At 37.9% G+C, this 24,609-nt stretch overlaps 1 protein-coding gene and 1 long non-coding RNA gene across 5 annotated transcripts in view; one reads left to right on the top strand and one right to left on the bottom strand.

Annotated features, from left to right (window-relative positions):
* UBR3 (ubiquitin protein ligase E3 component n-recognin 3) overlaps nt 1–24,609 on the bottom strand; it is a 108,917-nt gene that overhangs the window by 6,297 nt on the left and 78,011 nt on the right. For all 4 annotated transcript variants that reach the window (XM_027911537.1, XM_027911538.1, XM_027911539.1 and 1 more), the window contains 6 exons: nt 17,816–17,921; nt 9,950–10,050; nt 3,440–3,564; nt 2,266–2,373; nt 1,665–1,775; nt 699–875 (listed from right to left, as the gene is read on the bottom strand). In XM_027911537.1, the coding sequence (XP_027767338.1) occupies nt 699–875; nt 1,665–1,775; nt 2,266–2,373; nt 3,440–3,564; nt 9,950–10,050; nt 17,816–17,921 (728 nt within the window). The remainder of the gene's footprint in view (nt 1–698; nt 876–1,664; nt 1,776–2,265; nt 2,374–3,439; nt 3,565–9,949; nt 10,051–17,815; nt 17,922–24,609) is intronic.
* Nucleotides 1,709–3,443, top strand: LOC114073769. Its single transcript, XR_003574388.1, has 2 exons — nt 1,709–1,811; nt 3,084–3,443. It is a non-coding gene; the product is annotated as an uncharacterized LOC114073769 (long non-coding RNA).

Below are 24,609 nucleotides of genomic sequence, written 5' to 3'. Positions count from 1 at the left end.
CTATCAGATTGGCAGCAACTGTATTTTGAGATTAATCTGAGTATTCAAATTTTCACAGGTGCAGATCATGTTGCAGAGTAAAGAATGCATCTGGCTTGCCTCTGACACCATAAACTTAGGAGAGGGGGACTTGAATTGTGGAGATGAAACTTTGTTATAAAAACACTGCAGTCATGTTGAAACATTTCCATTTCAAACCTGATTATTCCACTTGCACTAATTCAAGTCTTGGTATTATTTCTTTACCTTCAGAGAAAATGTATCATCTTTTATCAGTCAACTATTAAAAAGCTTTTATCCTTATCATCTTTTTCAGTATTACAACTGAAATGCTCAAAAATATTGATAATGTCTAACAGGCAAGAAAAACTTCTGATATGTATTTTCTTAAGAAACAAAGTTTCTATTAAATGTCCTTGATTGGCTACAAGTGCAAAAGACATTTGGGATAATCTAGGGATAGCATTCCAATTTTCTGCCTCCACAAATCATATAAAAACCAAATAGGTTTTCTTCTTGCGGTTTTTAACCAATTCAACCCACATCCACTAAATAATATTTCTCATTACAACTTCTCTCTCACAGGTTATATTCTCAGATCCTTATCCAAAACAACAGTACACGTGCATAATGAATCAGGCAATAAATAGCTGCTACCACATAGAGACTATTTTGGAAGAAGTAATTTTGCTACATACCTTTACTTGATCTGGATGTCTGTCTGCAAATGAAGCCAATTCTGAGCACCACTGGGATATCATCTCAAATGCTGGCATTGGCCAATCGAGACAAGAGGCACTGGTGAACTGGTGAGCTGACTGAAAAGATGGTAACAGACCCAGGCAGCTGGCAAGAACTGTGAATTCTTCCTCTTCCTTTTTCAGTATGAAATCAGAGAAGTTTAATTAATACCTACAGTCTGAATTTTTAAATAGGTTATTAAAAATATATCTATTTCAATAAAATAGTAAAGATATGCTAGTACTAAGATGCTAATACTCATGTTCAGAGACATGGGAAAGGTTCAGGTTCCCCTGGATCACCACAAATTGAACTCTTGAAACACAAAAAAAATGGTCAGCAAAAAACCCCAAACCCCCACAAAACCACAAACCCAAACCCTACAAATAAAACAAGGAAGTCCCAAACTCCACAATAATTTTTTTCTTGTTCAGCACCCCAAACTGACTTGTAGCTGTTTTACAGAGGAGATGATGTTGAAGGAATAAGGGAGCTGACCTGCAGAAAACTCTACTTAAATTAGTCATGGAACTTAAACATAATTGTCTGCTGATGCAATGCGTCTGAGAATAAAATCCAAGTATTAACAGGCATTAAGCAAAATCAGGACTGAATTCCATTCTGAGTGAAAATTATGCCATCTCTGCAAATGCTGGACAAGTTTTAAAAAGTATGTTGGTATTTTAGGAGACAAGCACCAATGACCTAATTAAATAAGTGGGAATTTGCTGAAGTTTAAGAATATAGTACCATTTTTTTGAAAACCACATTAAAACAAATTTATAGAAGACAAACAATGCTGCAGAGCAGTGTTATAAAATTTGATTTTAAAAATATACCATGAAAGAGACACCTTTGTGTCTCATTTTTTGACCTCTAGCTTTTAGATTGAAACATTTGGGTGAGGCCCTCTCATTCTGTACCTGACAACTAGGCAAATCCACTCCAAAAAGATGGTGTTGAAGAAGGCTTGTGATCCTGAGGAAAGGCAGGCAGAACTGCTGCAGATCACGCTCTACAGAATCCGGATTTACCTACAGGGCAGGAAGAAATACTAAATTCTATCCCAGGTAAGTTATCTCCTAGATAAGAAACTTCAATATGAACCACATATTTTTAGGCATCCTATACTGCATCAAACACATTCCAAAGGTCAGTATTTTACTAATAATCTGAAAGACCTCAGTAGGTTTTCTTTCCCCTTCAGCAAATGGGGTTTCTACTTAAATATTCGCTTTTCCATGTTTCTGAAAGGTGCATGATTAAAATCCATACATATTATTAAACCCCATAATTACAAGAAGTGTTTGTCAATAACTTTCTGAACGCAGCACTGGTCACATCTGATATTATTAAAAGAAAGATTTGCACAGGCAAAGTGTCCCAAAGGGATATGCTTTGATCTAGAAAATAAAGACTTGTACTGTAAGTCTTTAGCAAGATCAGAGAAAAATCATTATAACAATGAGGCCAAAAAACTTCCAGGGGACATGCTGGTTAAATTCTCCAGAAAATTGCCAATACCACTGCTAATTCTTCAGCGTCTCCTTCTTCATATATCTTCCCCTTAGACAGCTCACTAATCACATGACCCAGCAGTACTTCCCAAGATTTTTCTCCACTGGATGTATTCTGCAAATAAGAAAAGAAATCCAAAAAGTACTGGTCATGAAAAGGAGAAAGTGTTGCTGTGCAAGTAACAGCAATAAAGTATATTTCTTTTTGATCAACACATGAATTTTGACCTTCAAAGATACACACTGCATTAAAAAAAAAATAAAAATATATAATTCTACAGAAAGGGACTGCATTTAGCTCAAGTGGAATATGAACTGCTACTTGAATCACATCTACTCCAAACTGTTACATGAAAGCACTTTTATAATGTTTGCATTTCTCATGTTTTTTTTCTATGAGTATATTGATGCTTACTTTTAAAACTAGAAAGAATCACTTCATGGATACATCATGTTTTGACAGAATTTGTATTCTAATCCAAATAATTATTTTTTTAAAAGGAATTTTCTAAAACATACCAACCAAAATGCATGAAAAAACACTTGTTATGTATTTTAAGTTGAAACGAGCCCATCAGAAAATGCAAAGTTGTGTCTGGAGTGAACAATATTTACTATAGATGGAAAATACATAGAAGTAGAAAGATGTGCCCTCACTTCACTTGTAAACACTAGCAAAAGGCAAGGAAACAATAGTGACAAATCTCCTCTGTCTCTTCCTCACATGAGTGCTCTAGACAACATAGTGAGAGAAATTTATATAGCTAGCCACAAATAGTAAAAACGAGTTGGAAAAGTCAAGAGGCTTTTTTTTCCACCAGCAAGGTTGCCTGCTTTTCCAGGAAAGGAGTCCATCAGATCAACCACCACGGTTTATCCAGGAAGGCTTCAATGTCACAGGAAGGAAAGCTGCACTTACTCAAAATCATTGCAACAAAGTCAAGATTGAAACGATAGAGATAAGGACTCAAATCTGAAAGTCAGTTTTGGAACTGTATTCATTGAGAAGCTTTTAAGTCTCATCACATACCGAAACTTGCAAAAATCGCACACCCAGAAACAAAACACTGGACTTCTGTGAAGCAGAAGTAAATTATTACATGGAAAGCAGAAGCACCTGTTACATTCCACCCAGAAATACATAAGCAAAATTTCATCAATGTTTTAATAAACTAACCAACCTTTTTCAGAGCTCCTGCCTCTTTCCATGCCATCCTATCTTCAGCACCACATTTAACAGAAATTGCTGCCAAGGCTTGAGTATACAATAAAGTGAACAGCACTTTTATAATGCAGGTGAAGTGTTCTGTAAAACAAAGAAAGTAATTTTTAAACACTTGATATTTTTAGCAAATATAATGAGTATCTAGTTATGAAAATGTTGCTTCTCAAATGAAAAGCAAGTGCTACAAGAAAAAGAATAACCCCTCAAAACACACAGAACTACATATATTTACTGGCTTTCAGAAATGACTTGGCAAGTAAAGGGCAAGTAATTTTCCACTGCTCTGTACATTTATCTTAATCCTGATCAGCAGTGACTTCCTCCCAGTGACCTGGTGATACTACAAAATTCTATTCTGTCCAAAGGTTACACCAAGTTAAGCTACTGATTACTGCAGATGTAAACAAATGTATATCCTACCATCTCTTCTGGTGGTACCCGTCTGGGGTGACATTCACACAAATACTGGAAGAGTTCAGTTCCCCAAGAAATCTCCACAAGAACATTTAGTGTACTTCAGTTTCTAACCTTCACTTCCAGATATGGATCCAGCCATACCAGACTTGCCACAAAACATGCCTGAATGAGTATGTGCTGGACCTCACGTGCACACAGAAGGAGGACAAAAGGCAGGATGTCACTTTAGAGCTTACCTTACTTTCAAAGATTCTTAAAATTTTTTGTAACATTTAAAGGATTATTATCTCCTACAGCTAAGCTGCAGGAGAAAAGCTTTGAAATCTTTTTGGGGAAGCTAGCAACAGAAGCAAAATAAGACTTCCTAAAATTGGAACAGGAAAAAAAGTGATCATTCTCTGAAATGAAGTTATGGTAGCAATCCTTTTTCATGTTTTTACTTTAGGTTGTATTTCCCATCCCAAATTATCTATTTTGCTTTTAAATCTAGGCAGATCAAAGAAATTTTTATCATTACTTACACCATTCCTTAAGCACAAACATAAGTGTAACATATATCTAAAACAATGTAGACAAAAATGAGGGTTTTAAGAAGTCCTCTCAGGCTTTGAAGTCAAGCAAAACAATTTTTTTTGCATAAGCACCTCATAAAAACTGGGTCGAATTCATTCTTTCTTCCCAAAGGATTTAAACAAGCTTCATATGTGAAAATGAGAAAGAGGTAAGGAAAATGAAACACCTTGCTTCTCTTTTCTTGTATCTAATATCAAAACACACACAGTTAGGGCTTGAGTACATAATTAAATTTGCGAAATAACAATTGCTTGTTTATGTAACAAATCAACACAGACATAGATTTTGAAACTTTTTACTGTCACTAAATATAAACTAAAAGCACAGTTTAAGCACCTAAAAGATCCTCTGTTATTATATAATTGAAAGTGGGCTTTTTTCTGTATTACCTTCCTTAGGAGCTTGTGTTAAATATGACACAAATGCTGCTATATTTCATGTGCCCCACTCTAGAGCAGGTAGCATTAGAGTGACATTTGCTCTCCACATTTCCCAGAAGGAGAATTCACCAGCTCCCACTAGATCTCTTGGCTGTATTTTTTTCCTCTGCTGAAGCCTCCATTTTCTTAACAATCTTACTACTGAGGCATAATAGTAGGCAAGCTCTCAGGAAATCTTCTGGGACTGAAATTTCCAAGATTAAACTACACACACACTCAGAGAACTGTAAAAATTGCCTCTTTGACCTGAGTTAACAGGCTGTAATCAGAGCTAGAACTGAGCTCAAGTTCTGTCCCCATCAACAGGAGGTACAAGCGACAGAAATCAACTCTGCACAGTAAAAGCAAGAATGAAAACCACTGCACTTGGAGCAGCAAAGCCAGACTGCTGGTCACCAGGCACCAACCTGCCACAACCCACTTCATCTCTGAGTTCTGCTCAGGTGATTACAGTGCTCAACACTGGGTGTCTTTGCACCCCATAAAAACTACCACATTTTTAAAATTCTGGGTTTTGTTAAATATAATTGCTCCTTGTCCCTATCCTCCCCTTAACACTAATTGTTCAGTTGACCAGAAATATATCTAGCCCTTATTATGTTTTTAACTCTAAGTGAACGTTCTTGTATTTAATTACGCATACGTGACTCAGAAATTACTATGAATTACATTTTTGGAGAATCCAGAATCGGACAAAAAACATGTGCTCCCATATCTGGGTCACCCTTAGGAAGTCTTGACTCCTGTTTAAACAAACCTCATACTTTCTTTTTCTGGGAGGGAAATATCTCAGGAGCAGCTCAGAGGCAGTGTGCTGTGCAACGAGCACCACGGCTTTTTTACAGTCACAAAAGCATGCCATGGGAGACATAGTAAAACCGTCATTCAGAGCATCGATTACAATTTCATTACTATGTTATCTCTTACTTGTAAAATGCCAAATACTTGACAGCTCTAGGTACCTGTAACACTAGAGCTGCTTTATTTGACTTTGCACCAGGTGCACGTGGGGGGGCTGTGCTGCTTTCCTGCTGACCCCCTGGTGCAGGCTGTGCTTTTGCTACATCAGCTTTTCAGAGCTTGCAAGTAGGTCTGTATGCTGTGCAAAGTTCTGCACTAAAATGCAGTGAGGACGTCTGTCCTTAATCTCATAGTCTGACAGGTTAAAAGTATTATTACTATGGCTAGGACATTATAATCAGAACAGGCTAATCCAGAACTTCTGTACTTAGTTTTGGAAAGTATTGAGAAATGGTTTTATGTTCCTGTTTTAAAAAAACTTTTTGAAACCAAATTATTTCAAAGCACCCTATCCCATTATATGTATTAAACATTAGCCTTAAAAATGAAATTTATATAGAAAACACTTCTAGAACTCTAATTTTAATAACAGTGCAAGAAAAGTGCAGATAAATAAGTGTATTACTAACAATTTGTGTATTTTAATTTCAGTATCAAATTAGACAATATACTTTGGTAGGTAATGACTACAGAAGGAATCCACAAAGAGAACCACATGCAAAATTAAGGACCTAGGACCTTTTTTGTGAATTTGGAAGGAGATCTTTGTATAAATAACCTTTGAAAAATATTTCTCTTGATCTAAAGCTTAAACCATTATTTGAAAAAATTACTTCAGAACAAAGGGAGACAGCACTGAACTTCGGATAATCCATGAAAAGTATAAAAAAAGTTCCAGGATACAGATAAATATTTCAGCTTTGACACTGAAGCTGGATACTATTCAAGTTGATTACACCCATTCTATATTTAGTCAAGAACCTCATCCAATCATTAAAGAGAAGTGCCAGTGTTTGCCTGAGCGCTGCTTGCTGCATTTTTGTTGTGTATTAGTGAAACTTTACAGAAAAAGAATCTGTCAGAACATTCAGGTCAGATTCTTCAGCAATTGAACCTTATAAGAACTACAGAAAAAGGCTTGAATTTAGGTTTTACAACTAGAGAAGAAAACTTTTCTCACAGTTCAAAGAAGCTGGGCTAAACTCTCAAAACCAGCTTTTGAGTTGGAACACATTCACGACTCTCAAATCTTGCATCTTGTCCCAGCAGCCCTGTGGCCTGTCAGGGCAGTGCCAGGCTGTGTAACAGCCTGATGGCAAATGCCCAAGCTGCTTCCTGGCCCTCCTGGCATGTGTGGCACCAGGCACAGCACCAGGCCACTGTTCACCCAGACCACAGTTTTTAAATATTCTGTAATGGTAATTTTTACATTCAGTGCAATGCAGAAACTGAAATCAAAGCTACAAACACTCTACACTTCTAGAAATCTGGACTTGAAGATCCCAAGACAGGTACAGGGAAAAATAAAACTTTTTACAATTGATGGTACCAAAGCAGAATGTCCAATTTTAATTAAACCACTTCTTTAACATCCAGAAATTGCATTGCAGAAAGGAGTGGTGGTGGGGGGGGTTGAATTCAATTTACAAGGACAGATTTAAGTTTTGATAACCACCAAGCCACTCTCTCCACTTCTGTACATATACCACTATTTGCTATTTCTGTAAGAAAGGAGCTAAAAACAAAACCTTTGTTTTGTATGGAGTCCCAATCCACCATACCATGAACACTGTCCATCCTCTGCACAACTGCCACAGAATTGAAGCAGAAACTCCTTATGTGGATTACTATTTATTTAGTCTTGTACAATTTCAAAATGCTGAACATTTGAAGCCTGTAAAACCTCTGTCCATGTTCTAGTGTGAAACTCAAAAAAAAGGTTTCACAAATGGTTTTAGTATCTTGAACACAACATTTACTTTGCTGGCTACACTACACAGGAGGTACACATTATCATCCTCATTCCCTCCTCTGTAAATTGGTTAATGCTTGTAAATGCTCTGATCTCCACCAAAAAGTTTTTTCCATAGTAGTTTTCATTCTTTCTGATGGATTCAGATCAATTTTCTCCTCTAAATGAAGAGGCTGAACAGTAATGACATTTTTATTGCTTTAATCAATGCCAGATTGAAAAAGATACCAATACCTATCCAACAGTTAATAGGGTAATTAATGCAATTCCCAGGGCTACATCTGAAGGGCACGAGACGAGGTTTGAGCCCTCCTTACAGAGCTCTGTGTTCTTAACAAAACACTCTGTCAACAAAAAGGATTTTGAGTACAAACATGAAAAAGATGTAATATTTGATGACCAGCTGTAGTTTCCTGTAAGGACACAGAGTAACACAGCTAAGTCTGTTGTTAAAGGAATATACTGGAAATATCTGTCAATACACAGAAGCATCCACCTCCTGTTTGCATATCGTTGTACAGCCAAGGCCACAGTTCCTGCACCCCACCACAATGCCAAAGCAGCACCGACAGTTCAGGAAGCAGACAGATGTTGCTCACCCCTGCCAGTGACCTTGTGCTTCTCATGTGACACTGCACAAGTCATTTTACCTTAGGTATGCCTCAGCCCTCTACCAAGAATTAATCACATCGAATTCAGCTCTGTGACCTACACACCCATTGTAAAAGTTCTAAACAAGTGTGTTATATTTGGATGAAACAAAAATTAAGAAGATACATGGCAATTTATTTCAAATTTAATGCTTCATAGATTTGAACTAGTCACATTCATTTACTTTTTGCCATTTACCATTTCCCTTTCAACTGCAACATACAGTAAACCCAAGAGCAAAGGCAAAATGTGCTGCTGATACGCAGCATTTCCCAGAATTCTCCACAGGATGCCTTACTATAAATTGAATGTTGGCTCTTCTAGGATAAGGTACACTTTCATAAATGGTGGTATTCGATGCTTCAGTATTGACTACAAAGAGACCACTGGTTTGTACTTCGGCTTCAACACTCCCTTCCCTGAATTTCAGATGTTAGCCTCCTTCAACTTTTATTTACTGATTTTGTTAAGTCCTTCTAATAAAAAATAGTTTAAAAATAAGAAAAGTATATTTTTGACAATAGGCTTCCTATGCAAAAGTATTTTATTCTTCTTGTATTTTCTTATTCTAATAATTTACTGGACATACTTAATCCCTAAATGTGTACTTAACAATTGCACTCAATGATCTTAAAGGTCTTTTCCTACCTAAACAAATCTATGATTCTCTGTATATTGAATTAAAAAAAACAAACCTGTGATGTTAACAGAGACACACAGAGTCATTTGAGCTGAATTTGATCATTCAGTAGTGAGGACTGAACTCCTTTTAAGGGGAAACAGAATTTCTACCATACATCATAACTTAGGTGTATGTGGCAAGCGCAGAACAGCTCCTGTTCACAAATTAACAAAACTCAGCAGATATCAAAATTGCCACACAGATCCCTAAGGAGATACTCTGTTTGTTGTCAGTTAAGTAGTAAAGTGATATTTGTCTTGTTTGTCCTCATTTGAAAACAAATGTATAGTTACAAATAATCAAGCCAGAGACCACAGGTCTGAACTAACCCCATTCTGGAACATACACTGTCTATTAGCAAGATGAACCAGGTTAAGTTGTTCCTTCTACAAAGAAAAAGAAATTTAGGTTTTGAGACAGTTTTGATTTTTAGTAATGAAAAAATCTAGTTCTTTAATATTCACAATTATAATATATACTGCCTCTATTGAAGTTGCTGCATTACAGCAGTTATTATCTTCATATGTGACCTCATCTTATGTAAGACTGCTGCAATTTAAACTCTGAAATTCAAATTAAATTACAGTCTTTCACCCTTAGGCACTCAGTTCAACTTGCAGTATTGAGCTGGCCCCCTAAGCAAAGAGATGAAGGTCAAACAAAGGACACTTTTCCTTCAGTAGAAATACTTAATAGTTTTTGCTCAGCTCTTGTATCTTTAATGAATAGCTGACTGATAAGGTAAAAAGACAGGGGACACAGATAAAGCTGTCAACCCAGAACAAAGATTTCTGTTCAATGCCATCTTTTGTAGATAAGACATTATTTTAGAATACACGGTAGACCAGCTATGATTTATCATCCGGAGAATCATCACAAATGCAGCCCAATTTACACAATACATTAAATATATATATTTTTGTAACATACCTTTGTGCAGTGGTTGAGGCATGGTTAATATCTGGATAAGCAAAAGGGATGAGACATCTCTGTAAAGCACAGGAACTTCTGGCAGCTCTTCACTTACCAGCCTGGAAATAAAACCAAAAGAAAATCACTTCTGATACTATAAAACCATTTTCATATTTTATTTTAAATAGTATTACATTTGAGATCAATATAGAAGCCTGACAATTCACTAACTGATCTCAATATTAAACCCATTTAATGTTACTCATGTAATAACTCATGAGGAAGTTACCAGTTGGGTACCTGATTCTTGTTAAATTCTCTGAACTCATTATGTCTATGTAGACAGTCAAGGAACACTCAAACAATTTAATTGGTTTACAAAGTGTGGCATTTTAAAACTAAATAACTAAATAAATAAATAAATAAATAAATAAATATATATATATATATATCTCCATGCTGTAACAATAACAAATCCCCAAATTACTTTTAATGTTACAAGGACCCTGCCTCCTGGAAAAAGAGACCTGAGAAAATGTACTGAATTCCTTCATGTAAAGAAATGAAGGCTCAAGAAGCCATGACAGGTGGGATTATGCAATTTTACAGTTTTTATTAAAAATCCCATGTGGCTAGAAGGACAGCAAATAAGCACAGAGATACTGCAAACTTCTCTATCCAGATTCACTGAATGACGTAACATCACCTTGTAGTCCCATACTTAAAGGCAGAACATGCTTGCAGATAGGAGAGGTAGGTAGATTTCTAGCTTTGTGTAGAAGTGTCCAACAAAATTCCAAAACAACATTACTCTTCAGGTTCAACAGCTGAGTCAAATGGCAAAAAAATCAAATGGATAAAAATCATTCTCCCCTCTAACTAATATGGAACGTGATGGAGATCTCAAGCAGGAGCTGCTGGTACAAAGTGATGCACATCCTCCCTTGTCATCTTTCCCCTTCTGCAACACGTGCGACAGAAAGAGCTGTTTGGGTTCTTGTTCCCATTTGCCAACAGTGGTGGTGCTGATCATCTGTGTTACAGGAGCTGTACAGTGCAGTCCTAGTCCCACTGACTCAAATTTCCCGTGCAAAACAGAGTCCTCTACAGCTTCTCCCAAACAGACAGCAGTGGTGCAAAGGAAAGCATCACAGGCTGCACGTTCCTTTTGCCCCAAGACTGAAATGCTGTACTTCTAGAAGGGCATTTTCTATCTCTCCTTAGGCTTTTTCATCTTTCTTTCCTCCTCTTTTATCATTCTTCTCACTGGTCAGAAACTGCAGGAAAAACAATTCTCCCTCTCCTCGTAGGAGCTTCCCTTATTTAGGGCAGCCATAGGCCTCTGTGCCATGTGGCTCTTCGCTGAGCCCTCCACAAAAACCACCTAAAAATGTCAGGAAATCAAAGTACATCCACCTGCTACAGTTTCAAGGTTAGCTTCATGCTTTGGTACAGCAGTTCTAACTGTCCTGCAGGTAAACCACAACTCATGAAGTGCTCGATAGTTGTACTGAAAATATAAATACACCCTTACTAAAATCTACCCCCAAAAGCACAGCCTCACTCTCCTCCACTTGGTTGCTCTGCAAGACACTGTGAACCACAAGAGCCTCCCAGGGAGGCTTTCTTAGACCCTGCAGCAAATACCCAATTTCTGTACAAACAGAATGTGGTGGAGGAAAGAAACAGCAAGACAGGCAAGCCCTCTGTCTCAGCTCTGCCCTTTCAGAGCACAGCTGGGGAACTATTGTTGTGCTAAATTATTGCCTCTCTTCCAAGAGCACCAAATCCTTTCTCTGATCCAACTCTCATCCAGCTGGCACAGACCACTCCTTTAGCTGTGTTGATGCCTCTGTGAAAGCATCAGCTCTCCCTTGGTGCCAGCCATCACACACTCAGCACAACTGAGCTCTTCCAGACCACATACTGGAAAAGACTGCCCACATGTGGTGGGATGTGGGTGCATACGCAGGATTCTCAGGGCCATCTAAAGCTTTGGGGATTGAACCAGTTAATCATCTCTAAGGCACATAAACATGATGCTACTTTTGGAAGGAGACCCTCTCTATATCGTTACCTATTTCATGAAAACTCAGACTTCTCTCTACATAAGGCACCACCAGGAATCATCTGTGACATGAATTTTAACACACAGAAGCAGTCATACAAGAGGAGGATTAGAAGAACACTTTCGGTCATATCTTTATGATTCTCTGTACATTGAATTAAAAAAAACCCAAACCTGCAATGTTAACAGATACACACAGAGTCACTTGAGCTGAATTTGAACACTCAGTAGTGCGGACTGAACTCCTCTTAAGGCTGACTGGTCTTCTAAAATGAAGTCACAGAAAACATGGTCTCACTGGTCCTTTTGAATTAATGAACCCAGACAGCTACAGAATAAACACCATCTATAACCCTTTTGCTATAATCAATCATTTAACAAAATTATAGTTTCAAAATACTGTAATATACACAAATATACATATTTATACATGTGAGCTTCCTAAGCAAAAAACAAATATTCTGAATTCCAAAGAAGACAAAGGCGGCAAAAATTTGTATCATACTCACTTTCAAAATTACATATCCACGAAGATGCTTATCTGTCTCTCCAGTTCTACTTTTACTTACAGCTAGCTCTATTTTATGATCTATGACACCGAAAACAACCCCCATTATGTAATGACTTTAAAACCATGGATACCCCTTAAATTACTTCTCACCTTTAATTCTTAATTAATGTATAACTTTGGGGGGAAATTTAATTTGGAATAACATTAAAAAAAACCTTACTCCCTCTGGTAACATCTAGTTGAACACCTCTTTCTGACAGAGGTATCAATATCATTTAAAAGTTGTGTAACAATTAGGTCAAATACCAGTTCTGTCAAAATTAGGAAATATATATACAGAATGCCATGATTGACTGGCAACATCACAAATAAATGAACTCATTTTCACGTGCAGGGCCAAGGGAATTATTTTTCTAATTTATTCAGTTCATATGAATTGAGAAGCAAAGCTACATTAACTGTCAGGGGTTTAGATAAGCTGCTTTCGCTTACATCAAGTGCTGCAGCACATGAAGCACTTAAAAACTGCTCCGTCATCTGTTAAGAGCCTAAGCAAGTTCTTCATTATGACACTGAAACTGAATTTATAAAATGTGTTTAGAAATGTGTTTTGTGGAAACTGTCCATTCTGTTAATCCCCAATGCATATGTAAAAGCTTGATAAATCTGACTTCACAAAAAATTGTGGCACAGAAGCATGGAATAAAAAGAAAGTAAGTACAATTGCAGACAGGGCCAAAGTAAGACAAAATGATTCAAATGTATAACAGTTATATGCTGTATCCATATACAGCATATAGGGAGGTGGAAGTGAAAATGAACTACACTGTGCAATATAAACATGTGCTAAAATAAAAAATGCATTGCTCGGCTTTCTCCATGGAACTGACCTCTCCTCCAGCCCAAGGTAATTAATTGGGCAGCACCTCTCTCTGTGCCAAAGCCTGAGCTGCCTATCAGCTGCCAGCTGAGCAACTCTGCCTCTGTGTTCTGCATCATCCTCCAGAGAGACGTTATGCAGGAATCACTTCTTTGGGAACGGATACAGAGGATTGGGAAACTGTTCTTCTCTGAGGCAAACAGCATTTTGCTAATGGCCATTCCTGACATATATGCTCCTCATTCCCTCTTCTCTCAACCAAAGACACTTAAAAGTTTCTGGCTGATGCTAACTCCAACTAATTATAAAGTTAGAAATTCAATAAATGAAGTTTTGAGCCTCACATCACTTCAAACTGTCAGATACAGAAAATCTGAGACACAGGAATACAGATACACCTAAACAAAAGCTCCATCGACCAGGGCAAATCTATATTTTCTTCAGAATTTGCAGGATAAGAAGTAAAGAAGTAAAGCCCACAAATCCCACACTGCAGAAAGGTCAAAGTAATACATAGTTTCTACTGCTCACTGTAAGTAGAATTCTACTATTTATTCTGGCTTCACTCTAGAATCTAATCACAATTTCATATTGGCTCTTCCTTGTATCTCAGCAGATTTTACAGCAGGTCGGTTTTTCTCATTGTACATCCACTACCAGTACCAACATTAGGCATTTCCCATTCTCTTTTACCACTGTGCCCCCAGCGGTCCCTTGTCACCTATTCCCAAACTCATTCAAATTAACCTTTTTAAAATATGGATTAATTGCTTGACTTTTCTCTTGATGCCGCCTGCCCAAGCTATGTCAGCACAGATGAAGCAGATGGTGAGCTCCAGTATAGGGGAAGGAAGAGAGAGCCAAGAGCAAATACTCCTAAAGTGGCACTCCTGTCAAAACCTACATACTGTAACACGTGTCCTGAGAGCCTGTTGTCTCAGGCAGGACTGCTGTTTGTACTGAACAGATCACCAGGTCCTGTAGCAGCACGTGTATATATGTACCACCTCCTGCACAAACCTGAACTAAACCCCATTGACCCCTCTTCATAAAAACTGTGAGTTTTTTCCCCATTTCACAACAGTTTCTGTGATGGAGATGTGACTTCAGGTGTTCCTACGCAGAGTTGCTCATTCCTACCCCTGAGCTGCAGTTTGTTGCCCCAGTATGAACCTACAAACAATCACTGAAGCGATCTAGCTTAGAGTGAAACATCAGCAAAACACTGTAGTAAAAATAACCCAGCATTTCAGTTTATCCTGCAGTTCCCCCCTCCAAGTGCTTTCACTGCAAAGATCCTTAATGTTTTACTGAATCATTCTATGCTGATATTTTGTCTGTCAAAACAGACACAAAAACTTCAGCCTTCATAGAAATTTAAATCTTAAAAAAAAAATTGTGTATTTTTTTATTTCATGGTTGTTGTTGCTGAAACTCTGGCTAGTTGGACTAGTCCATTAAACTCACATCTGAGTTAGGAATTATTGCCTCCAGCTGCTCCTTCCCTGCCCCCTGCCAGAAGCTATTATTCCCCCTTGCACCACAATAATTGTTTATTTGATCACCACTGAAACCACATCTATCCCTAGAAGAACAATTTACTTAAGTACAGCCTGCGGGACCTGTACATTAAATTTTGCAACATGAACTCCATAGGAGAAATAACCCCCTACACCATTCACAGTTCAGACTTTGCTTTATCTTCTTCTCCTCTCTTCTTTCAAACGGTACAAATTATTTAGGTCCTTTTTGATAAAGTATCTCATTGCTCAAGATTTCCTTATTTCTACTTTACCTTGCTGTGGCTGCATGAGCTCCTCTTTATCTTTCCTTTCAGTTGCCATTTTCAGCTACAGGGAGATTTAGGTACAGCTGTGAAAGACACTGGACACAACCAGTGGCTTTGGGAAGTACAGTGGAGCAAATCTGTGAGTCTTTACAAGTTACTTTGTTCAACTCTACCAGACACACGAAATCTAAGGCATTATTTATGAAGAATGATAGCTGGGTGGTGGAAAACCAAGATAAAAATTGTGAGTTCTGAACCTAGCTGGTTTTAACTGTAAATACTTATGTATATTTAAATAAAGGAGCTACAATTAAATAAAGGTGAAAAGATAATGGCACTTGCATTCCACAGATTTTTGCAGGTTGGGAGGTTTGTTGTTTGGTTGGTTTAGAAAATTATCTTTTTAAATAAATGAAGATGGAACTAGCTTCTCTGGAAAACTGCTTTCAACTGAAATAATTTTAGGCTGAAAATTAAACAGAAAAATATGGCATGTTGGTTTGAAGTTTTTTTGCTTCTGTGACTTTTCTGAGTTTAAACTGTTTGGAATCATCGTAATGTAGTCATAACACAGATCTTTTCCTCTCAGACTTTTTTTTTTTTTTTTTTTTTACAAATCTTTGGCTGAAGTATTGCGCAGGTCAGGCCGATGATTTAAAGGGTTAGCAGAGTGACATCCACATCTGAAATCTGCAGTGACTATTTCTCCTTCATCCTCTTAAGCTTCTTCAGTTTACTCCAGCATGTCACCTTTAAGTGCTCTGAGCACTCTTCCCTGTACCTGAAAAAATCTGCTATTCTGTATTTCTCAAAAGGCTGCGTGACCCTGAGAAGTGTGCGGTTAGATCATACACACCAATCCTGTGAATGCCACCTTCAAGTGAAACTACTGCTTCAAACTTCTACACTATAACTACAGATATTCTTTTTATGCTCTAATTTATGCATTAAAAACATGTCCTCAAATTGCCTCCTTTGCAGCATTCTGGGCCCTGCAGACTAAGGTAGGAAAAATATTCCAAGGAGTGAGCAAAAATATTCCAGCTTGACTGCATCTGTGCATCTCCAAAGTAAACTATTTCATGGCAAAATGGATGATATCTCAGTTGTAGCTTCCTACAGGACTTTCTGCCAAACCAGTATCATCAAGTCTACCAAGAAATATTGAAAACCAGTGCAGAAAACATGAGAACTGCTCAAATGCATTCCCAATAAGCAACACTCCCTGCCAAGAAGCCTTTACAGTCCACAGTACCATCAAATTATTCAAAATATTGCCCAATGAAATCTAACTTGCAGCAATCTAGCCTTGATATGACAAATGCACGGATAATTCCATCAAGTCTGGAAGCCCGCTCTGTTAAGAGCTGCTTCCAAAGCCAGCAAGCTCTTAAAATGCCAAAACGAGCAGTGCATGATCAGTCCCACAGCCATTCTGTCAACAGCCTATCAACACGATCTTAATTTTGCCTCAGATAACTCGGTCAACCATACACAAAATTTATTAACTTTGTCCCACTGCTCAATCTAGGTCAGGTCTCAATCAGAATCACATGAAAACAGCCCCCCCAAGCAGTATGAATACATGCTGAATAGCATAGGTTTCAGGTTATGAAATCCTTGAGGCTTTGTTGTGCTAATCGTTCATAAAGTAACCTCTTAATATAGTTTAATTACTGCAAAAATCTGATGTTCATTGCAAAAAGCACCCCAGCCCAACAGGACAAACAGTAAAATCTCAAACCAGACGAAAGAAGCGTTGTTTTAATAATTTCCCCCAATTTGAAATTAGGATTGTGGTATCGTTCTTCTAGATCAGTTTTTGAAATCACACGATGCTTTCCACCTCAGGCTTCCAAAAACACACTGACAAACTTGCAGATGGATAGGCACTAAAAAGACAGTCTTTTCACATCATTGCAAGCTACAAAGTGTAGGGCTTAGTATGAAGAAGATGCTCAAGGTGCCAAGAGAAAAAACCAAAACAATCTACTGTTTTCCTCTGATGAGGAAAAACGATAATCTGGTTTGGGGCAAGAAACCTTTCTTCTCATTGTCAAGGTTGAATCTGAGAAGTGATGGGTGTTAAGTCAAATAGGAAGATGAGTCCTTGCAGAACACAGATACATTGTTCTATTTATTGCACTGTTAATCCTTGTACAGCTGTGTATGTAAGGTGATGTCTTAAAAGCAAACTCAGGTAAGTAACTTGTTTAAAATAATAAGCAAGATGAAAATTTTTAGCTTAAAATAGAATTATTTCTCACATATATTATGCCTACTTACATTATTTCTGTAACAGCTATTAATCATTGCTCAACTTTCAATAAACTATTTCTCAACTTAATGTAAATTTTGTCTAGCATCCATACCAAGAACAGCAGTGCACTTATCCACTTATCCAATAATATTCAATGTGCATGTGCTTAAGCTTGCAAGAGGTGTATTTAAACTTTAACTCAAAACTGGTACGTGTCAGATTCTTATGTAAAAGAAATTGGAAAATTTGTAGATGTTAAGTTCATCAGCCTACCTCACAGAGAATTTAAATTAAGACAGAAAGTTACCCAAAGTCCCTCTGTAAGGATGTTTCTTTCACCAGGTAAAACTGATATTGGGTAAATTAAAATACTTGCTCTGAATTTTTATCCTGCATCGGCTGGGTTAGTTTTCTCCAGGGATTGTATGCAGAGTCTATGCTGTAGAGGCGCATGTGCATGGCCAACACGTGGAACAGCTGATCTGAAAGGTGAAGACAAATTGCTGATTATTATATACAATGATACAAAGTATTTCACATTAAATTGCCACAACGTATTTCAAGATTCTGCAAAGTCTGTCATCTCATTCCAACTAAGCTGGTACTCTCAAAAGCATATTTTTCTTATGCATTTATTTATTTTTAAAGTAAGATTTTGAAAAGAAGTAAGATTTCAATAGAAGGCAGTGACCCATAGGCATGCATAAGGAAAAATGCCTTTCTTTTTCTCTCCTGAAATTCTGAAACAGAGAAAAGCTGTTTAGAAAGCTTTGGCCAGATCTCAGTTGTTTTGGTGCTCCATGTATCTAATTTCAGGCCTAAAAAATCCTGTTTCATATGCTATTAAGTTGCTAAGGTTCCATGCTCACTTCACTTCCCTCTCCAGCTTGTGCCAGAAGCCATGATTTCCTAAACACTTCTTCTAAACAGAGACTGATATACTTTTATCTCACAGCTTTTCTTCCCCTCTCCCACAATTAAGTTCTGTGCACAACATATTTGAAATTAACCTAAAGCTGCTAGAAATTACAGCCCAGTATCAGTAGGATCACTTCAGCTCTTCATTCTTAAAAGATTATTATTCTTCTTGTAATATTGCCTTCTTTTGGTTATTTTGTAGCTAACTTTTGGATGAGGGGAAAAAACCAAACCAAACCCAGCAAACTTCTGACCACACATCAAGGATGCTCAAGTAGCAACAGTCTTTATAACAGAGATTTGTCCATACAACCTGCAGGCAAAGTTTGCTGATATTCATCAATTCAAAACCTTCTGTACAGCCACTGTATCAAAAATATTATTTGCAAAACACTCGTAGAATTTTTCAAAGAAAGTATGCATAATTATTCATAGAGATTTACTGCAGTATCTCCATGGATCATATGACCAAGACAAATAAAGATAACATCTAATCTTTTCTTCCCTTAAGCAATTCAAGAGGGCCAGCACCATCTATGTTGACAGCATTTTCAGAGACGTGTATGCAATAAGAAACACGGAATGGTTTGAGTTGGAAGGGACCTTTAAAGGTCATCTGGTCCAAGCACCCTGCAATGATCAGGGACATCTTCAACTAGATCAGGGACTATTAGGGACTCAAACTTCAATTTTTTTTCTGTGTTTATAATACAGTTAGGAGTTCAGAGAAAACACTTTTTTTTTTTTTAGGTTTATATTTCACTATTTTAAAACATCACTATTTCCCACAATTTTGCTCACTATTTTTCCTCCTGTCATACTATATCTTACTATTTGCTGCCGTGCCTGTTCCTCCTGTTCACTTTTCTGGGACCCTGCTTCCTTCCTCCCTTTTATTTTAACTTTTTCCCTTAGTATACTGACAAAATCTTTCCTCTCCACCCCTCTTATTCTTTCAGTTGATCCCTTTGCCTCTTTCTCTCAATTTCTCTCCCTCCTCTCTACAACCCACTTGCTCAACCTACAGACTCACTGGTCCTTTTTAAAGTAGAAATAGCAGCTATTAATTTATTTTCCATAAATAGACAATTACTCAGAGGTACGCAACGGCCAAAAGAGTCGCATGATGAAGTCAGCTGACTGCCAGAGCCTGAGGGCTGTAATTAGCTCCTGGGGTTTGTAAAATAATTGGAGATGTAGATGGCATTGGAATAGATAGCTGTCACCTGCTTTCTGAATAAAAACAGTCAATGAGGACAAAATAAGTCATCTATTCTCCTGGCAAGAGATCTGTAGAAAAACACTGCTTTGCTGATATAGTTCCAAAGTCTGAAAATATATTTTATCAAAATAATAAAAAAAATCAAGCAGGTTTCATTTGGAATGAAACCAATGAAAGTATCTGTTCCTTTCCTCTTGCCTGTTCACTAAAAGAAATGGGGTTTTTATTCTCAACTGCTCCTTGCCTCAAACAGAAATTAGCAACTGTGCAAAATGAAAACAAAAAATTAATAATTGTTCATTAATTTTATTAGTTCACCCTCTGCTCTTTTAACAGCTTTCTCCTGAGCTTTTACTAATATGAAATCAAGCAGGCAAACTCAAATCCTAGCACTGGGGAATTTCTTTGTAGTCTCCAAGTGTGTAACATTTACGGCATCAAGACACTCCAACACCGACTGTGCCCAGCAAAACGCTGTTCAGCAGCCACAGAGGCGGCACTTTCTGTCTGCCATCTGTCTGCCACTTCCTGTCACAACAGAACAAGAACTACAGGTTTACTGATAACAAATTATGAGAAGTAAATGCTGAAAAAAAATTGACTATGATCCTCCTCTCCTCATAACTTCTTAATACTTGAGACAGGCTGCATCCAGTTAATTTGAATAAATAATAATAAAAAAATCATAATCTGGATGCACAATACAACTTATTGCTGCAAGTTAACCTATTGTGAGAGAGGAGCAATAAACTCAGCTGGAATCAGTACTTTCAAAAGAGCAGTTCAAAGGATAAGATGCTATAAGAGGAAGCATTCTGATGCTGCTCCTCTCATAAAAAACAGAGGTAATGGGTATTTTTTTGTACATCAACATATTGCCTGCACTAGCACCTGCAGATGCATTCTTTACTGTTTTTAATATTAAAGCACACTCCTTTTACAGATATCGGCAAACCTCTTAAAAAATATTCTGCTTTGCCAAAGTGCACAAAGCAGGAGTCTATAAAGGCAATTCCACAACCCTTCTTTTCAGGTCTAGTGTGGTATGCACAGGGATAACCAAATGCAGAGAGATGAACACATAGCAATTTGACTGATGAATGGCAGACCAAAATTTGACTGATGAATGGCAGACAACATTCCAAAAATGTTGTGCTGAACTAACAAAAATGAGTGATTCGGGAAGTTGCATGTAGATTTAAGTTTTTGTCTGACTAGTGATCTTGGTTTGGTCTTTGCCAAAGCGACCCCAAATTTTTTCTGATGTCTTGAGTGTAAACTAAATTCTCAAATTACCAGAGCTGAAATCAGGTGATGTTTTCTGTTATTAATGCCAATTCCACAATGCATAGCAATGTGCTGTAATAATGATAACAAATAAAACTAAGGAATTAGTTGACTTTCTGTTTATTCCCCAGTCTCTGTTCTAGGAGGACATCAAGAACACATACTGCTGTCATGGAAATCTCTATTTTGCTATTTCGATCCAGACTTTCCTTTTTCATTGCATAAATTAGTATTCATATTTATAATGTGAAAAGATCTGTCATAGTTCTGATTTCAGCAAGGAATTTTTCTTTCCCTTCCCCCTGCATGTGTGCTCTGTGTAAAGGGTCATCAGGTGAACAAAAGAATCGGCCCATTAGTCTCTTAGACAGCGAAGGGGGAGGAGTTGGGGAGGGGGCTACTTTGTGACTGGAGGGAGGTTGAGAGGTGGGGCTGGGTGTCAGCTCAGCTCTCTGCCCTGAGCAGAGCCTGCTTCGAGCTGCAGACACTGCCTGGTTCCTTTCTTTCCTATCGGAGGGGAGTTTTGCTGCTGCTCTCTGCTCAGCTGTTGCTGGCTGCAGGCCCTGCTTACAGCGAATCCTAACCAGCTGAGGTTTATGAGTTTTTCTTCCACTGGGAGAACTTTCTGTTTTGTTGGTGGTTTTTTTTCTTCCTTCCCCCTTCCCCCCCATTCCCTCTCTCCTTTCCCAGTGTGGGAGGGGAGGGGGAGCTGGGTTGTTCTTTTTGGGTTTAGGTTTGCTTTTTTCCTTTCCCTCTGACATACCGGGAGGGTGTTGTTTTGCCCTATCCCACGTGGCAGTGTCCAGGGATCCCACAGCGCCACCTGGTGACGGGCACTGGACATTACAAGTCCTGCTCCTCCAGTGATCCAACAGCGCCACCTGGTGACTACTACAGGACACTACGAGTTCTGCACCTCCAGTGACCTAACAGCGCCCCCTGCTGACTGTGGTTGGAACTGCACCAAAGGGTGCAAAAAACCGAACTACTTAATTTTCCTTTTGCCAGTTTATCGGTTTTGTTCTTGAAGGGGATTATTGGTAGGTATAGGAGTATTGCTTGGTTGTTTTACTTGTTTTTTTCCGTGTTCCTGTTAATACACACATACCTTTTAATAAAGGGCTGTTATTTTTCCCTTTTCCATAATTTGTTTTCCTTCAATGGGAGCCTCTTAATTTCGGATTTATAATTGCTTAGAAGGAGAAGTTTGGGTCTTTTCTCCTAACCCATCCTCAGCAAAAGACCCTTGTCTCATTTAAACTGGGACAAGATCACAAAACACAGCAGAGATCACAAGACACAGCAGTTCACTGCAAGTGGAATCGAGAACATCCTTGTCTCAACTGTGAAGACCTTACTAGACTAGAGATGCTACTCCCTTCTTCCAAAGTTTCCTGGTACTATCAAGAAGAATGTCAATTATAACAAAAGCCGCTTGATACAACCAGATGGGACTTGATTGTTAATAAGGAGATTGAGGAATTTTTTCCTCCCTGTACAGCAGCTGCAAAGACCTGCTGACAGCATCACTGATGATCATTTATCTCTGATCCATTAATTTGAATCAGTGAATAAAAAATTGTGAAGGTCAGGAAAAGCCTATTAAGGCATTAAGACATGATAGTCTTTACAAAATCTCAAGTCTTAATTGCTGATGAAGCAGCTAATTATCCTCGACACCAAACTTGCCAGTGTATGAAATGAGCTTTGCAAATAGAGTTCTAACAGTACCTCTCTCTGCTTCTCCCACACTACATATTAATGGCATAACAAAGTTTTTAGAAAACACTTAAGGATTACCTGTTGGTGAGAAAAACTGGTTTTTCAAAGTTACCATGAATGAGCACCAAGGATCTGCAGACTGACAGCCCCTAACTGATCCCCTTTCCCCCAAATAAACACAAAAAACCCACAACTCTCTACCTACCCACCCCCCAAAACGAAGCAAAAGAACACCTAAAAACACCCCCAAAACCTGCAGCACCAAAATTCCAACCAACCATGGGAACCCACTGCAGAGGCATTCCTGAAAACTTCTTTAATTCTTTTTATTTCCAATAGTTGCAGAGAGCTGGGTAGGAATCTTTGCAACCATATTCACATTAACAGATTACAGGAAAGAATGTTAAGGGGTTGGAATGGACCTTAAAGCTCATCTAGTCCCAAACCCTGCCACCATGGGCAGGGACACCTCCCAGTAGACCAGGTTCCTCAATGGCCTTACACAAAAATTGTACTGAAAAGTCATAATCATGTAGCCTTAATGCTGTGTCTGAACCCATTCCATAAATACAGCTCAACGAAAAGAAAGAGTAAAACAGATCTCTTACACTTTAAAAAACAGAGAAATAAGGCCTGTACAATTGTTATATATCATAATTACCAGCTGTTTCTTTCCTGTAATCTGTTAATGTGAATATGGTTGCAAAGATTCCTACAGAAATGACCAATACTAAGCGGTTTCAAGTGTCAATGACCATATTGATAAAGTGAAGGCAATCATTTTCAACGGGGTTGAAAAATTGCATACAAAGCATGAATAGCTTAGAAAATCCTTCACGTCACAGTGAGTTTCTTTGCTCCCAAAACCACATAATGAACAGTGATTAAACTGATATTAACATCATAATCCAGACACAGCCTTCAAATGAACAAGAGAAAAAACCCCTGACCAACTAAACAAACCAACCAACCAACAGCTCCCACAGAACAAAACTATCTCCATGGTTAGAACCACCACGGAACTTACAAAGGGGCTGGCCATTTTATTTAAGGAGTTTAAGTAAGTCTTAAAAATATTTTTTCTGTCCTGTTGTAAATTAATGTCCTTTCCAATTAATGCAGTTGGTGCTGCAATGCCACATTGCTATCTGTGGGAAGTGTAAGGATAAGGAGCTCATTTAGAGAGAAAATGAAGCCAGAGGACAAGAGGATAGAATATTTAATCCTTCCCAAAACCCCTAATCCGATCCTTATCACAAAGGGGAAAAGGAAAAAAAAAAAAGAAAAAAAAACAGCCAGAAAGAAGAAAAGAACAATTTTAAAGTTAAGAGGAAAAAACTACTAGATTATAAGTTCATTCATAGGTAACTTTTAAATTTTGTGGAACTGTTCATCAACTATTGCAAGATTACCAGAGTAATGATATCAGAGAAAAACACATCACACAAGAGGATCATAGAATGTTAAGGGGTTGGAATGGACCTTAAAGCTCATCTAGTCCCAAACCCTGCCACCATGGGCAGGGACACCTCCCAGTAGACCAGGTTCCTCAATGGCCTTACACAAAAATTGTACTGAAAAGTCATAATCATGTAGCCTTAATGCTGTGTCTGAACCCATTCCATAAATACAGCACAACGAAAAGAAAGAGTAAAACAGATCTCTTACACTTTAAAAAACAGAGAAATAAGGCCTGTACAATTGTTATATATCATAATTATCTCCTAAATCCAAGGGAATTTTCAAGGCCACAGACTCTAATACTATAACGTGGTCCTTAAAACAGGACTCAATTTTTAAGTAATAAGTAATAGGACTCTATTTTGATCTTTTGGTTGCACACACACACAAACTTTAAGCCTTCAAATGGCAATTTTACAGCCAAATTTTCTCACAATTCTTCTCACACAGACTCGGTCACTGACACTAACAGCTACATTAATCATTCTTAAATTTACTTCCCAAGAGCAGCCGCCCTCCTGGTGCAATCTACTAAAACAGTTCCTGACCTATTTGTTCCC

The sequence above is a fragment of the Empidonax traillii genome, unplaced genomic scaffold, assembly GCF_003031625.1.
Source record: "Empidonax traillii isolate 1590-97213 ecotype Southwest subspecies unplaced genomic scaffold, ASM303162v1 scaffold33:size3420811, whole genome shotgun sequence".
NCBI classification, from domain to species: Eukaryota; Metazoa; Chordata; class Aves; order Passeriformes; family Tyrannidae; genus Empidonax; species Empidonax traillii.
Note: the sequence above shows the minus strand (reverse complement) of the source record. Positions and strands in the feature narration are given on the sequence as shown.